The 17,901-nt window shown below is 27.8% G+C and overlaps 1 protein-coding gene and 1 non-coding gene across 2 annotated transcripts; one reads left to right on the top strand and one right to left on the bottom strand.

Moving 5' to 3' along the window:
* Positions 1–1,668: 1,668 nt before the first annotated feature.
* Positions 1,669–1,767, bottom strand: LOC129314718 (U6 spliceosomal RNA). Its single transcript, XR_008594228.1, has one exon. It is a non-coding gene; the product is annotated as a U6 spliceosomal RNA (small nuclear RNA).
* Positions 1,768–8,625: 6,858 nt separating this feature from the next.
* Positions 8,626–16,943, top strand: LOC129312917 (late embryogenesis abundant protein At5g17165-like). Its single transcript, XM_054955703.1, has 2 exons — positions 8,626–8,884; positions 16,402–16,943. Exons 1-2 carry the CDS (start codon positions 8,751–8,753, stop codon positions 16,700–16,702), a joined length of 435 nt encoding a protein of 144 aa, XP_054811678.1. The 5' UTR covers positions 8,626–8,750; the 3' UTR covers positions 16,703–16,943.
* The last annotated feature ends 958 nt before the right edge of the window (positions 16,944–17,901 follow it).

The following is a 17,901-nucleotide window of genomic DNA, read 5'->3' as shown; positions in this document are numbered from 1 at the left end:
TAGTGTGAAATGTAAGGGTGCTTTTTGACATTCTGTTTATGATAAAAAAATATTACTTCCTCTGCTTCCCTCTTCCTCTCTCTCCAAGGTATATTTAAGAGAAGCTTCATCATTAATATCTGAGGTATAAATTCCTATTCCTATTGGTCTAAAAAGTACAAGTCTCCTAGTTTTTTTTTTTTAAATCATGAACAACTATCTAAATACTAAAATAACTTCGGCTATGTATTTTTAATGTATAAAATAATTGAATATTATTTATAACAAATCAACTAGGAGGCATAAGTTTAACGAGTCAATCATCAAATAATACGTTCAGTATTAATTTGTTGTCTATGAATAGACGGATCTTGGATTAAACTATTGTGGACAGAAAATTTGAAAATTGCGATGTTTATTTAAATAAAATAGCTCAGTTAAAAAAGTATAGTGGGCATTTTCATGCATAATAGCTTGGTTTAAAAAAGAAAAGCATATGATCTATTTGAGATTTGAGATGTAATGGAATGAAATAAACTGAAGAGAAAAGGTAGGTCACCGTGATGGATCTATTTGCCATAATATAAATTGACAATGCTTCTTGCCTGCATCTCATCCTAGTTTGAACAATATACTATTTCTTGTTATATACAAGTATTCTCTTATTAAAAATAATCTTGTTTAAAATATTATTGAACACTAAATGTAAATATATTTTTCAATGAATTGATTTGTAATATTGTGAGAAACTAGCTTGTTTCGCTTAATTCAACTCACATTGATTGCTATTTCATTCATGTTATTTTATTCCCACCTGCCCTATTTGCCCCAATTTGATCGGGTCAGGTTGGGCTTGGCCTATTGAATGAGTAGAATTTTTATACAACATTGCTCTTCAACTATCTTTTTCATTATAGTGCATCTTTGACATCGTTTAAAAAATCTTACCAACATGCGCGATTTATTGTTTAGATGGGAAAAAAATAGGAAATTCGCTTTGTTTGGATTGACAGGAGAAAAAGTGAGAAAAAATGTGAAAAAGAGAAAAGTATGAAAATAAATTTCTAAAAATAATATACTTGTTCATTATTTTTAAGAGTTTTTTCTTCTATCCAATTTTCCTTCCTCTTTATTTTTCTTTCCATCTAAACCAAGGATGAGAGGTGAAAGAAGCTCAAAATTTGATTGAAAGTGGGTCAATTTGAAGGATATATTTTAGACAAATAGTGATATTCCCCCCTTAAGTATAATGGCATTTATCTAGATTTAGAAAGGAGACACCATTCCTGTATATATATATATATATATATATGTTTTTTTTATAGGAAAAAAAATTAGGTAAGTTGAGTTAAAAGAGTTCAACTTGTCAACAAGCATGCTTCTATAGCTTCAAAGAAAAATATAGAAGTACTCCCTCCGGTCCCATTTATAAGTCCCATTTTAGAAGGTGTATTTGATCTCATTTATAAGTCATGGTGCATCTTTTTAGGTAATATTTGAGAGGTATTTCCAAAATTACCCTTCATGAGAGAGAAAAAATAATAGGACATTACTTTTTAGATTTATTATATAGGGGCATGTTTGGAATTTTACTTACTTTTATTTCTTATACTTTTATTATATTGGTATTGATGAAGTTGGTAGAAATGACTTATAAATAAGACCGGAGGAGTACTTATTAAATTGCGCATCAACTAGGATTTCAATTTGCACGTGTCATCCTTGCATAGAAGCCATGTTAATCTTTTTTGTATCATTCCAATTTTATCGAATATCTCCAATGGTACTCATCAACTGGCTAGGATATTAAACATATTGTTGGGACAAAAAAATTGTGAGCCACCAATGACTAAGTGGTGGGAACGTACGTAAAGCAAATTCTCATTCTTAGCTTCTCAAATAAAAAAAAAAAAAAACAGACAAACAAACGTGCCCATATTAATTCCCAACAATAGCACAGGAAAATTCATCATGGCCTTGGTGGCTTGATTCTCATAAATTATCTGGTCTCCTTTAAGTTCTAGACGTACGGTTTATTATGTAAAATTATAATGTAGAAAATATTAAACTTGAACATCCCAAACTCTTATTAGAACCATGCAAAGTTTGATTTGCACGAGAAAAAGAAGCGGGCGCAAATGAGTGGAAGCATAATTATTTTATAATAAATAGCTCGGGTAAGTTAAGTTTTTAAAATTTCATTTCAAAAATTTCCATTAGCAAAGTACTTACATTACATCATAATGAGGATAAAGTCCATGCCCCTTATGGGTATAAAAACAATATTTAAAAAAATTAAAAAATTTATTAATCATAATTAAGTAAAACTTTTTGTGAGTATTTGTGTTCCACTTTATTAATTATAGGGGTAATTAAATTGCAGACAGTTTACCAACAAGGTTACATCTTACAAAAGTGGCTAGTTTTTGAGAATACAGTGAACTAATATTTAAATGTTTATCATAAGAAATATTTACATTTAATATTTAAGCATGCCAAGAACATGATTATTTTTAATAAAAAAAATTTGTGGGCTATGTATGTAAAAAGCATAATCCTCGCATCATAAGTATCCTTGTGTTCCCTTAATTCTTCTTCCCAAACAACAAAAACAAAAAAAAAACCAGCATGCTTCGCATTTTTTTGGTCAAAAAAGCATGCTTCCCATTGAAATTAATATATTTGTTATATTCTAAAGAATTCTTCCGAGGAGAGAGGATGGGGATCATGTGACATAGGGGAGAGAGTACTTGGGGTAGTAAATATGTAATAGTTCTGGGAAATTGCACTGTAAGCTCTCAAAACTAATATATTTACATTAAAAGTTTAACAAAATTTAAAATAATTCTACAAATCTAAAAAGCTATGTTTGGTTTGGGAGGGAAGTGGAGGAGAGAGGAGCATCATGTGTTTGTTTGACAATTTATTTTCAGAATAGTTTTTTATTCTCCAAAACAACAAAACAATAAAAATATATTTAATAATGTAATTTTAAAAACTGTTTTAGAAAATAAAAAAATAAAATATTATTATGGAGAATAGAAAAATGGAACATCTTTTAAATGTTGTAGAATTATTATTTTAAAAAATAAGAGAGAATGAGAAAAACACTTATTTTTTTCTGTTTTCAGAACATGTTTTATAAATCACTAATTCTCATAATAATAAAATAAAAATAATTTCAAACATGCCCAATGTTTTTGTGTTATTTTATTTGGTTTTGTTGGAGAGGACAAGGGAGGAGAGGAGAAATATTTTTAATAATTTTTTATTTGGTTTAAAAGTAGAGTATGTTTAGTTTAGAAAGAAAAGGAAGGGAAAGTAATAACTCATTTCTATTATAATCATATATAATATTGTCCATGCCCATTATAGTAGCAAGAAACTATGAAAAAAATGAGCAACTTCACAAAAGAGGGCCCAGGAGTTAAAGATGGCTAAAATATTTTTTTTTGGAAAAAAAATAAAAAATATCTGGTATAATTAGGCTTTACATTCATGCTTTCAAGTTTTCATCTGAGTATAAAAGAATAATCTCTTCCTCAACCCATGATCCTCCGTGTCCGCCGCGTTTTCATCGTACTTTGACTCACCTCGCGGCACCCTCACTTTCCCTCTCTTAGCTCCTCACCAAGGTACTTCTTATGGCTTTATTTATAAATTTTTTTAACATGTTTATTAAAATTAAAAAAAATTAAATTTTATTAACTTTATCTTAAAATTAACATATTTTTACCTTTATTTTTAATAAATATTTTTAACTTTTATTATTAATATTTTTATTTAAAGCATTTAATAAAAGTATAAATGTAGAAAAGAGTAACAAAAACTAGCAAATGTCTAATAAATAGGAGTAAATTGTTTTTTTTTCTCTTGATTTATAAATAAAATTAGAGAAGCACTATATTATGACATCTAATTTTTGCTACTGGCTAAGCTGTTGTTTTGGTCTGTGAAGTGAAGGAGTCCAATAGGCAATGATTGTCATAGTGGAGGAGTGCTATGAAGAAAAAAGTTAGTTAGAATAAGGGCCAAATTGTCTGAAATTTTAACTCCTCCAAAAAATAAAAATCCCATGTTGGAGCGTAACAATATTCCTTCAAAATTTCTTAATCAAGTGAGAGATTTTCCAAAAACTCCCAATCAAACACATCCAAAACCTCTATTCTAATTAAGTTTTTCAGTGAAAAGAGGGAATTATCTCTTTGTAAAATACATAACAAAATATCTATAAATAATATTAAAAGTTTATTTATTAATATCAAAATGTTTGTTTATTTCATATATAGTCCACATGGTTTATATTTGTTGAAAAAGAAGAAATTTATAAGTTATCTAAATAACATTTACAACAAAAACTTTGAAAATAGCATTCAAAAGTCCATTTATCAACAATAAAACATCCATCTAATCCACGTAGTTTATATTTGAAGGAAAGAAAATTTACAAGTTACCTTAATGAAATTTAAACATAAACTCTATTAATAATATTTAAAATTCATTTATTTACAGCAAGCATTCATTTATTTTATATAATCCATGTGATTTACACTTGTTGCAGGAGATAAAATATACAAGTTATTCATATAAAATTTACAACAGAATATCTATAAATAACAATCAAAATCTATTTATTTTTAACAAAAGGTCTGTTTATTTTATAAAGCAGTAATTTTATCTTTTCTAAAAAGAATTTAATTGTAAGAGAAGTCTTTAAACCTGCTCAATTATTTCAATTCTATTGAGACTTTAATGTAAATATATTGGTTCTCGGGGCTTACAATGCATTTCTCCCTTAATTCTATGAGTAAATTACTTTATAAATAAAAAATTTAGCTATAATAATCGAAATAACAAAAATTTAAAACTTTAACACCATTGAGTTGTAGTAATTTCTAATTCCCACAAGAGTCTTACTATGATTCGCCCACCGCAGGCTTGGTAAATGAGGGCTTACAAAAACAGAAGCTTTTATTTAGTTAATGGAGTCGTTTAATTTATTAAAAAAGCAAAAGCTATTTCTTCTTCCTCCTAGGTCCTAGCAATAAGTAAATTCGAAGAGGATAGTTAAGAATTTTTTATTATAAAATTATTAATTTCAATATTATAAAAATTGGACTTCCCATATTGAGCTAGTCAATACATGATTCATGATTCAATGACATCTATGAAGGTCAGTGACAGAACCAGAAAAATGAATTAGTGAGACATAATTTATAATTAAAATAAATATTTATGTTTATTTAAAATTATTTTAAAATACTTATAAAATTATATTAAGGATATAACATAATAAAATCAAATACTAAAAAAATGGGTAAAATATAAAATTATAATAAAAAATATAATGGGATAAATTTTGTAATCTTTTTGGTCGGGAAAGAAAGAAATTTTTGAATGGGGGGCATATAAATTTTTTTTGGATCTTATTATGTAATATTTTCTTAATTTGTGGGGCCAATTGCACCCTCTAGATCTAATGACCTTGGTGAAGGGATGAGATCTTTTTTATTAAATAAATGAAAAAAAATTAGTAATTAATTAACAAAAAAATAATTCAGTTTAGCCCTTTCATCATGGGGTGAAGTTTCAGAATTATTAGATTCTAAATCATAAATATTTGTGACCAACTGTCCTTGAAGGTATTCATGGAAACGACTTTCAAGTTTCAATATACAACGAATTTAGTTAGTGTTTGTTTGGAGGGATTACATAAGTGTAATTAAATTGACCGCAAATATTAAATGCTGGCAGTGAGGTTCTAGCCATTGCCTCCTGGAGTGATGAACTTTTTTTATAATTTTATTCTATTGTTCTCAGTCCTTTAATTTAATTTATCTATAACGTTAGCTCTTGTAATTTTAAAAATACACAAAAGGAGCATTAATTGGTATAGACGGAGTTAATTTTGATGGCATGTATTTAACCCTTTGTTTACCTATACTTAATCTTACATTCATCTTTCATTTATCTCCTTTTTTAATCATATCTGATCAATTTATTTTCATGTCATTAACATATTTTTAACCATATCAAGGTTAACAAAGTTATAGGAAATTACTATGATAAGTTCCACCTCGTGGTCTTTATGTATATTGTTACAACTATAGGGATTGATATTGCAAACTAATCAAATTAAAGGGATTGAAAACAATAAAATAAGTCTATAAAGACTAAAAATTAAACAAGCACTAGTACATAAAAGGCTATCTAAACCATTTATAAAGGCCTATCCAAACCAATTTTATAACTAGCTTAGATATGAACATGGTTGTTTAATTGCTTTAGAAAATTGACCCAGAACAAGAAGGAAAAAAAAAAAGAAAATCATCTTCTAAACTAGGGGTACCTTGCAGGGCTAGTACAACTCTGGTCGATCAACTCACTTCATATCCATTCCTGCGTGGTTAGTCTCGCTGCTTCTTTAGTTGTCGCCCCCTGCTTGCTCATAATGAACTAGAATTTCCCCCCTCTTTTTTTACATCGATTAATCTAAATGTTCGTTTGGTTTATTTACAATCCTCTATTATTTAAGGCAATTTTTTTCTTGTAACCAGCAAATAAAAAATAGTCAGTCCAATCAAGCACAATATAATATAATCAAATAATAAATATAAAATAAATTAATTGAAATAATATTCAATTCAAAAACCAATCAAACTAAAAATTGCTTTATAAAATACCATATAGTACCCCATATGAAGTTTTATAAAAAAGCTCTATCCACCCTTTGTTGACCTCATTAATATCCTTCTCAAGAAATGGTTTAGTAAGCTTGAATATCTAAAAAGTGAAAAACTAAAATATTAGTAAATTTCAAATGAAGGAGAAAAAAAATCAAAATAGGAAACCAAATTAATGCATTTTTCTCTAAAGTGAATGAAGTCATGCCATGTTTGATGATGTTAAAAACGTTCCATATGACATACAAGCAACATAATTGAGATTTCTTCAATTGTCTATGGCTCTAAAATAGAATAGCAAAATGAGTATTTTAAAAAATTAAATAGGTTTATCTTTAAAAAAAAATATGCTCTTACATTTAACGTGATCCATATAGGGTTTTTGTTGATCTCATAGGTGTGCTTCCCTAATTTGACATGTCAATGTGTCCTCATAACTCTATTATCAACATTACAAACTCAACAATTATTAATAAACATGATAAATGATATTTTATAGCAAATGGATACTTGGTCCACTGTTCTTGAAATCCTCCCCTACTTTATAGTGAAGGGAGTACTATTAGCTTGGGCATTCCTTTTAGCAAAGTCCAAAAACCCTTTTATCACATTATCATATTGTTTGGTATATCATTTAGCATATCTAACTTCAATCTATAGTTAATTAAATTCTTAAAATGGAACAAAGTTAAAAGATTATTATTGTTCATTCTCATAATTTTCAATTTAAGTTAAAAATTTTTTATTTTTTAAAGAAAACTGAAAAATATTTTTTAAACTTAGCTTCCTTCCTATCTAATAGGTAGGAAGAAGGAAGCCAACTCTATTTTATTTGGCCCTTTCCATATATAGAGAGAAAGTGGCCAAATGATAAATTTAAAAAAAAAATCATAGAAACTCTCTTAGGAGTTAAACTTTTCAATAACTTTACAGTTAAAAATGCCATCAAGATTACATAAAATAAACCAGTCATATGAGTATAATAATTCAATTTAAAAGTCATAGAGAATTCAATGTTTAACCCAATCACATTTGAGCTAACAACAATCCCTAACAAATTTAACAATTAGCCATGCAATCCCTAAAAATTAAACAATAATTTCATTATAAAATTACAAGTTTATAGAAATTTTGATAAAGTTCTACCTAGAAATTGACTTCCCTAGCATTTAAACTACACCAAAATGCGATTCAAAACTCATAATCTAGAATTCAAATTTATTCAATAACAATCCCAAGTATTTTAGCAGCAATAATTAAAGACTATACATAATTCCAGTTAGAAATAGAATTCAAGTTTTAACCAAGTTAAACTATGATCAGGAGCAAGTTAAAATAAAATTTCAACTCAACCAACAATAATCCCAAACATTATAGTCTATAATTTAAGCAATTTAAATTAATTTTTTTTTAAAAAAAAAACCTAAAGGTTGAAGGCAGAAAAAAGATACGAGAAGAGGAATCGAAGGCACGAGTAAGCCGCAAAGTGACTGGTGCATATAGATTCAGAGAAACAACTTAAAAAATCAAGCTCCATAGATAATATTGAGAAACACAAACAAATCCAGGTGCAGACACCTCCTATTATATTTTTTCTTTATTATAGTAATGAAGAAAATTTTAGTAATTAACTAAGTATAAAAATTAATTCGATTTATTCTTTTTATAATGCAACAAGTTGCAGTATTATTTGATTCTAAATAACTTTCAAATTTACAACGCACTTAGCTAGTGTTTGTTTGGAGGGATTTCAATTACATAGAAACAAAAATTTCCCAAACATAGGTGAGGAAAGGAAAATAAAATACCAAAGAGAGTTAGATAGGAACGTCACGGTACGTGTTAGGTGCAAACAATCCAAATCCAACAAACAAACCCGAGAGAGTCATCGCGCGGACGCGCAACGCGCGCACTCAAAAAAATATCTTCCTTCTTCTTGGGTCTATAAGTAATCCATTTTCCCCATCACATTCACGCCAAGCAACAGGCACATCTCTCTCTCTTTCTCTCTCCACTCTCTGTGTTCGTTTTGCCTTCCCACTCTTTCTCTCTCTATAACGTCTTCGGACTCAATTCGATCGTCATTGTATGGCCGCCAATTCCAAGTGCCGAGGCATCACCAGCTTGGGGAAACGAGTTGCCAACCAGATCTGGACTCACAACTCGCCTCTCAGAACTCACGCTCTTCCTTCCTCTTCCTCTTCCTCTGCTCTCGCTCTCAGGTATTTCAATTTCTCTCCCATAGCTGCATTTGGAAGAACATAGCTGCACTTTGGCTTCAGCTTCTTTGGTTTGTTTGGTGATTGTTTTGCTTGCTCCATAGATGGTTGTTGTTAGATTCTGTTTTCAGCTTGTTCTACTTATTTTCGGTGATATTGTGTAGATAGAAAGTACTTCGTACAGCTATGGCTTATGCTTTAGTTGTTTTGGTGATTGTTTTGCTTGCTGTGAAGATGGTTCTTGTTGGATTCTGTTTTCAGTTTGTTCTGCTTACTTTTGGTGATACACTTTGTATAGCCATGACTTCAGATCATTATTCCCGTGTGCTTCTTCGATTGTTTCCTGGGAGGCTGGGAAAATACTTCTTATTAGATTGTCCTTTTCAGTTTGTTTTGCTAGTTTTTGGCGATATCCTGTAGAGCACGTTATAAATTTATTCTTGAAAGTTGAATTGGTACTCACCTGGAGAAGATGGTTTGAGCTTCCGGGCTTTTAGATTGCGTTCTTTTTTTTGGGTGATATTATGCAGTGTACTGTGTGCGTGGATTTAGTATTTTTAAATACTTCCCAGGTCCAAATTCTGCGCTGGTTGCATCACAAATACTATTTTTTTTTTTTTTGGCCGATCACAAATGCTAAATTTAGTCCTGAATGATTTTTATCTTACTCTTCTTAAAAGTAGATTTTAACCCTGTAGGCTGTATTAAATAAAGAAGAAAACAAAATTACATGCCGTCAGCTCAAGATGTATCACGCAGTGCACTATAATTAACTCCGTTTAGTATTATTTGACGTGTTTAATAAGTTACACTCTTGATGAATTAATTAAATATCTTTAAAATTATATCCTGTTTCATATTTAATTTTATTTAATAAGATGTCTCAATTTAAAAGTCGTATTGTATCGCTGAAGGATTTTTTTTAAAAAAAAATTATTAATTGCATTTTGAAAAATCATCATGAAACTACCTTGAATTTTTTAATATTATATATTGAACATAGGAAGGAGGGAGTAAAGTAGTGGCTTCAATTAGAGACATATAGTCTTTTTTTATCCGGGTTATCTCAGAAAATTTGTTGTGTCAGTAATTTCATCAGCTTTATTTGGATTTGTCACTCATGTAGTTGATGATTTTAGCTGGTTGCTTTTCAGTTTATATTTGTTTTTGGTGATATTTTAATGTAGATCACATAAGTTTTTCTGTTCTTAGTAGCATCCCTGAATAGGAAAATGTGTTCTTAAAATAATTTTCCAGCAGTTTCACTATGTTGGGGTAAGAGATAATTATTAATAAGCACTTAAGTTAGGAGACATTCTCTGATTTTGATGATTTTTTAAGATTCAACTTACCTAATTTTTTTTATTAGATAAAAAGAATAGTTCATAACAACATCAATTTGCAATACATTTTTCTTGATTTTCATTATAAATTTTTCTCGTAAATATTATTTTATTTTTTTGGTTCTGCGTGTGTCGTTATAAAAATTCGCTAAGTCATCATTTTCTAATATCTTGAAGAATTTTATCTTTGACTTCTTGCCGAGGAATTTTTTTCCCATGAAAAATTAAATCAACAAAATAGAACAATGAACAAAATCTTTTTCCAAAGAATCTTGTTCCTTGATTATGGAGTCATTTTGTCGTTTTGGGATAAATATATAGGCTTATTCCTTGTACTGTCAAGTATACGAACTGGGAAATTATTCTTTTCTTATCTATTTTTGCTTTTTCTCTTTTTTCTTTCTGCCCTTCTTTTTTATTCTTTTATTAAAATCTGAATGAGTTCCCATACTTTATTTTTGGGCCAGTCACCTTCAATAATTGATATGCTTGGAATTGGGTCTGTGTCCTTTCAATTTTCTGTCAATTTTAAAAAAAATAAATGAAATAGTTAAGATTCATTTAAATTAAAAATTATACATATATTTATTTTTAAATTAGCAAAAATTAGAAAGCAAGAAACAAAGAAAGAAAGGCCTAGAGGCGATTATTCTCTCTCTCTCTTAAGCCCTTCGTGAGTTAGGGTGTTCATTACATCATGAATTGTTGTCTATTTGGTGAGTGTTGCCACCTTCCATTAAGTGAATCAAAAGCATTCTGGCCAAAAAAAAAAAAAAAGCAATAGTAAATAAAAAATAAGGTTTCCAGAATCGGATCGGATACTGAACCGTAAAAGTCAGTGGTTTATAGTTTGCATGGTTTAACTAGGTTGGACCAATGATTAAATTGGTGACATAATAATTAAATTAAAAATTAAAAAATTTATATATGTATATAATAATTTGAATATAAAAAATAAATATGAAATTGCTGCTTAATTTTAAAAAACTAAATATTTTAAGTTTATCATGATTTAACGAGCCACATGATGTAATATAACATCAAATGATTAAAAAAATTGATCATTCCCTAAAAACAATTTGATTAAAAAAATTAATAGTTTGGTTCTTGAAAATCAAATTCAGTTCCAGGTCCAAAATGGCCTAACTTGGCTCAACCTCCAAGACAGTTTTTACATATTGATTAAACTGAAATCTGGACTAGTCGACGATCTGACTGTCCAGTTTGATCTAGTTTTTAAATCAATGAAAAAAAACATAATGGAAAATAACGTTTTATCTTTTTCTTTTTTTTGAAAAAAAATTCCATTTATTACATTATTTTTTTTAAATTTGATCATATGTGAATTTGACCTCATGTTTAACAAACCTGAGAATATTTTTGGTATGGAGATAAAAGCTTTTTATTCTAAAAATAAAATATTTCTTCTTGCAAATAAAATTTTTCATAGCGAAAAAGACAGGACTTTGTTCTCATTAGACCTTTAAGATAATTTTAAAAATTAAATTTCTAATAATAAATAATCTTTTAAAATATAATTTTTTTGTTCTTGTAGTTAAGATTTTTATTTATAATTTTGACAAAACACAATCATTAGTTTTTATAATTTCATGGAGTTTTACTTTTAATCTCTGTAATTTTTTTAATATTTTTAGTTTTTTTAATTTTAATAAAATTGGGTAACATTCCTCTCATAGTTGAAAACACTAAAAATAAATTTCAGGTATTAACATCATTGTATAAGTTGTCTGACAGTGACCTCCTTGCGCACTTTTGTTGTCTCATTATATCATTGTATGTCATGTTTTTATCTCAATTATTATGGAGATAAATATAACCTTTTTAAAAATATCAGTTTTTTATAGTATATATTTATATATTCAAGTATTCTTATCAACGAATATTTTCCCTCAAAATACTGTCAATATCAAGCCTTCTTTTATTCAAAGCAGTGCCATGTTGCCATTTCTAGTTGATAACTTGACCTTTTGAGTTACTTCAGCCATATAAATTTGACTCTAATTTACCTTGCCTTAGTGGTAATGAGCTGTGGTTAATTTTGGTGACACATGGCCGCGGTTAATTTTTTTATTTAATAAAAAGACACGTGTCATTCTCAAATATAATTACATTTCTTGCACTCCCTGTCTAGGAGGGATAATGACTTTAGCGGACCAAATCAATCTTTGAGGGTGTATCAAAGTTTATAAGTTGACTTTGAAAGCATTATAGAGTTGATTGAACGAAGAATGAGAGTTAAGTTATGAAAGAATAAATTATTAATAATTAGGTCTAATTTTTTTTCAAAAAATAAGTTTCAAATATCGATTGAAATAATGCAAATTCAAGATTTTTAAGTGCAAATAAAAATTTAAGTTTTAAATATAACCTTTAGTTTACTATTGAGAATTTTATTTATAATTGCTTGAGTCACTATTTATGCATTATCTTTATGAAATTTTATCAAGAATCTAATTATTATTAATTTATTCTTTCAAGATTTTACTTGTGACTGTCCCTTGACTCAATTAAGGTTCGCTCAAGTTAGTGCATAGTAAGTTGATTAACTATTCAATTAGTTTGTGTGTATACTGAATTAGGATTTAGGATTACAAATTACTTTTTGAATAACGTGTGTGGGGTGGGCGTAGATGACAAGATGGTAATTGCGTGGGCAAAAAAATCCAGACTCAAAACATTTATACTGATAAGAATTAAAAAGATAAGATAAAGGCCTTGGACGAGGATATAATAATGTAGGACCCACTTTATCTTCTCAGTAGATTCTTCACGAGTTGTTGTTGGTTGGCTATCACTTTACATATGAATGTGCTGTCAAAGTAGGCGTGGAAAATGTGTTATAATATTTAAAAGCGCCTTCTAATTAATGAGTAGCTGTTATAATTAATGGTTTTATTTTTGCCTCAATCTATTTGATTTCCAAGTTTACTGAAGTAATTGATATCTTTAATGGATAGTAAAACTTTTCTTCCCTCAAGTCATTTTAATTATTAATTTAATCTTTAAAATTTCATAACTTGTATAGCATATACAAGAAGTCCCTGCAGCGTTATTTTCCCTTCAAATTATAACGGCTGATTGTGTATGATTCTAAAATATTAAGGATTAAATCGATTAATCAATATCGAAGACAAATTTAAGAGATAAAAAATTTATTATTCCTGTTTTTAATATATACAAATGCAGAAACAAGAGCCATTTCATAATCATTCTCATAAATGATTGTATTTCGTGCACTCACTAAATAGAGATTGCACAAGATATAAATGCAATAATGCAGTGACCTTGCTAATTTACAACATCATTTGGACTGTTGAAATCAAATATGAATTGTCAAGATTATATATATGTTTTCAAAATTTTTAATAGTCAATTATTATTATTTTTAAAAATATAATCATAATAGTATTCTTATTTTGTGTAATGTTATTTATAAAATAATTAAGAAAATATATAATTATATATAAAAATCTTAACCATAACTAAATCTATATATATAATTCAACTGTGTTAGTGGGTCTATTTTGGGCATCAATCATTGGCGGCATGTCAACGTTTATAAACTGACCTTGAACGTAAATACAACGGAGCAGATTCAATGAAGATCTCTCTCTGAGGTAGTGCCTAATAATTTTAATTATTTTCTTGACCAGAGTCTGATAAATTTAATGAAGCACTTGAGTGATTGGTTTGTTTGTTTAAATGCCCAATGAGGAATTACTATAATTTATTTTTCAAGGAAGGTGTGTGGTGGGGTAGGTAAGATGGGAATCGCATGTGCTATTAGGCCCCTTCACCAGTAAGTTTGTTGGGTCTCAAATAAATCATAAGAAAAGAATGTAATGTCAAAAGAAGACAAAAGAAGGCGTGGGAAATGCCCTCTTATATGTTAAGCTTTAATCATGGTAATGAAATCTAACTCAAGTTAGCTGGAGAGACCAATGAACCAGTGAATCAATTTTTTAGCTAGTTCGATCAAGATTTTTTAAATGGACAACTGAGTTGAATTTTAACAACATCATTTTGTATTTTTAAAAAAATAACAAAATAGCAATACATTATATTTGTGCTTTAATAACTCTATTTTGTTGGATTGTTGAATTGTGTGGTTTGTACATGTTTATATACGAATATTTGATATTTTTATTAAATTATACTGTATTAGTTTAACGATGATTGACTGATCTCAATTTAATTACTGTTGGATTATTGAAGCTTGAATCTATGTCTCGACAAATTTAATGACTAATCGGTCTTAAGTTAGCTTTTGCTTGAATAGCTTAAACTTGACTCTATGGGCCTTTTGTGCATTTAATCCTCTGTCGGACACGTGTTCATCACATCACCTCTATTTTATTGTTAATATTTTTTATTTTATTTATAAATCACTTTTAATATATTTTATTAATATTAAAAAAATCTTAAAATTTATTAAATTTATCTTAAAATTTAATAAATTTTTAACTTTACTCTTATTAAATATACACACTTAAATAATATATTTTTTTTCTTACATTTAATAAAAGATAAAAAATAAAATTTAAAATAAAAATTTAATGATATGATTTATAAATAGAATAAAAAAATTTATTTTCTATCTATCCTATAAATAAGATTAAAAGGAGTATGCTTTCAACTTTCAAGAGTTGAGGATGAATTTCATGAAAGGATCAATTATTATGAAATTCTTATAAGACATACTATTAAGATTTTTTTCAAATAGCACTAGATTTGACTTAAATTGTCATTTTTTAAAAATTTAAATAGTGACTCTCTTAAAATATTCTGTAGAACTCAATAATAATATTGGTCATAATTTTAATTTTTTTAAATATGTCATATGAATATTTTTAACATTTGCGTGTTTAGCTGTTAAACGATTAGGTTGAAGGGATCGCTTTCAAAATATTTAAGTTAAACAAGTGTTAATTATTTTCAACAATCAAAATTTCTCTTAATATATTTTGGGGAAATTCAAGCAAGTTACTGCTGAGTTTTTTTCAAATTTAAAAGTCTTAAAACTATAACATTTTCAAAGTAATTTTGCAGTGGTTGATTGTGCACGTTATAATGAGTGCCCATTTAAATTTTATTTGAATATAATAAATTATAAAAATAATTAATTAAATAATAAATTTTAATTATAATTAATTATATTATAACGCAATTTGTTTGTATATCATTTTTTTTAAATTAATTTTAACATAATTGAATATATTTAAATAATTTAATCAGAATTAATTTTAACTATTTAAATTATTATAAAGGACGTTGCTTTTTAAAATTAAATTATTAATATATTTTTATCTAATATTATTAAATTTTATTTAAGAAGTAAAATATATTATTTAAATTGCATATTTGATTAATTATAAAAATTTAAATTATATCAATATTAACAATTTAATTTATGTAAATAAATAACTCAGTATATTTTAGTTTAAATAAATTTAAAAAAGAAAAAAATTTAATTCTTAAATATCAAATATTAATTTTATAATAATTAATGAAAATAATGATATATAAATTGATCTCTAATAACATTATGGATATGAGTTATATCCAACAAAAATATTAAACACTACCTTAAAATTTTGGCAATGTGAAAAATGTAGCAATGTCACAAATGATGCAAAATTTCTCTCTTTGAATCTTTTGCAATAATCTTTGTCATGACTCTAAATTTTAAATTAATTTTTCTTTACTAATTAATATTTTATTTGAATTAGTTTTATAGTGAAGGGTGATGATTGATAGAAACTTATACTAATAACATTTTTGAGGATATAAAATATGAATTTTATTAAAAAAAAAAAAAAAAAGAGAGTTTAGTTTTATTTTTATTAAATTATGTGTTTTTTTGTAATTTTTTTAAGTCTTTCTTTGTAATTTTTTTCAATCCTTTTTGACGGCTTTGCCGCAAAAGCTCAGATTCGGAGCTGCCAGAAAAAATTGATTTTTCCCCCAAAAACCAATTAACCAAAAAAGTGGGTGTTTGGGTAGTTGAAGCAAAAATTGATTTTTTTCCTCAAAAAATCGATTAACATGTTTATCCAAACACACACTGAATTATGCTCCGCTCGGGCCCAATAATAAATTTAGTATTTAAAATAGATAAATTCATATAACTAAAATTTTTGAAACGAATTGATGCAGGCGAGCCACCTATACTTCACTGTACGAGAAAAATTTGGATGATCAAGTTTGTCCAGCAGTGGTCCCTGACTATGTAATCCAAGCAGCCCACTCCGACAAGTACTGGGCTCCTCACCCACAGACTGGGGTATTTGGGCCTCCAACTGACCACATCACTGCTACCGCTACAGCCACCGTTGGAAGCCACAACCGTTCAACGCCGGCAGCTGCCGATGCCAGTGCTGCATCAGTGCTGGAGGAGAAGGCCTGGTTCCGCCCAACCAGCCTGGAGGACTTGGAGAAGCCCCACCACTTGGCTTAAGCTTTGATACTATCACTACTACTTTTATATATATATATAAGATAATAAGCACTAGAGTAGTGCATTGTGGTGTGCTTGCCTTTGTGTTGTTGGTATACATTGCTCCAAGTTTGATGCTTGTTGAGGAGTTTCTATTTTATGTAGTTTCTACTTATGAACAACATTATGAAGGTGTGGTCCAAGTGCTTTTTATGGACCACTGGTGGTGGTGGTGATAATGATAAAATTATAGTTATGCTTACGATGGTAATTTTTGTTGGTATTGCCCTTTCTTATACAAGTCTTTTTGGGATGGTTTGGCAATGTTAATGTTAATAATTTATCAATCTAAGCATATTATTTGCTCTTTAAAATAATCACTCTATTAAAAAAATATAAAATATTTTTAACAGAATCTTATCCCTAATAAAATAATTATTTATTTTTAAACTAACATCATTTTTTCATATGTATCTCTATTTAATATGATGTTTCATTTCAAAATAAATGTAAAGTTGTTTATTCATAGAAGCATTGTTGAAAAAAAATACAATAATTACACATTAAAACATTAAAAATGTCTTCAACCTCTCAAAAAATATCTTACATTTTTTAATGAAAAAGGTAAGTGTATTTAATAATTTTTTTATAAAAATAGATAATGCATGTGACTTCTAGTCATATTTTTATTATAGCTTTTTTTCCTGAAATGTATGAATACATACAAGTTGCTAATTTTTTTTTATATTTCTATTTAGTTTTTTTAAAATTATGGAACAAATTTGGAATCTACATTTGAGAACTACATATATTTTTTGTGAGTATAAGAAAGAAAGGCAGCAAATATTATTTCCTTCGAGTTGCGAAAGTAAGAAGAGGCCTTGCATCTCTTCTAGAGCTGAGAAATACAGCTAAAGGCTTGGCCCTTATGGGCTCGGCCCTTAAGGATCTAAATTCTAAAATTCGATTTCCTATTTTGAATCTTTTCTCAAGCTCGAGCCTTATGTAAAGCGCTCAGGGTCGGGCCCGTAAGCCCTTTTTAAAAAAATAAAAATAAACTTAAACATTATAAATTAATTAAAATATTCTAAAATTAAAAAATAAAATTCTCATAATTTTTTAAAAATTAAATAACACACATTTAAAAGTCTAATACTAAAATTTAAATCTTGGCTAAAAATAATTCATTTTTTATAAATATACAAACATAATAATTATAG

Source organism: Prosopis cineraria, unplaced genomic scaffold (genome assembly GCF_029017545.1).
Source record: "Prosopis cineraria cultivar Desert tree isolate PC_DT_omini unplaced genomic scaffold, ASM2901754v1 PC6, whole genome shotgun sequence".
NCBI classification, from domain to species: Eukaryota; Viridiplantae; Streptophyta; class Magnoliopsida; order Fabales; family Fabaceae; genus Prosopis; species Prosopis cineraria.
Note: the sequence above shows the minus strand (reverse complement) of the source record. Positions and strands in the feature narration are given on the sequence as shown.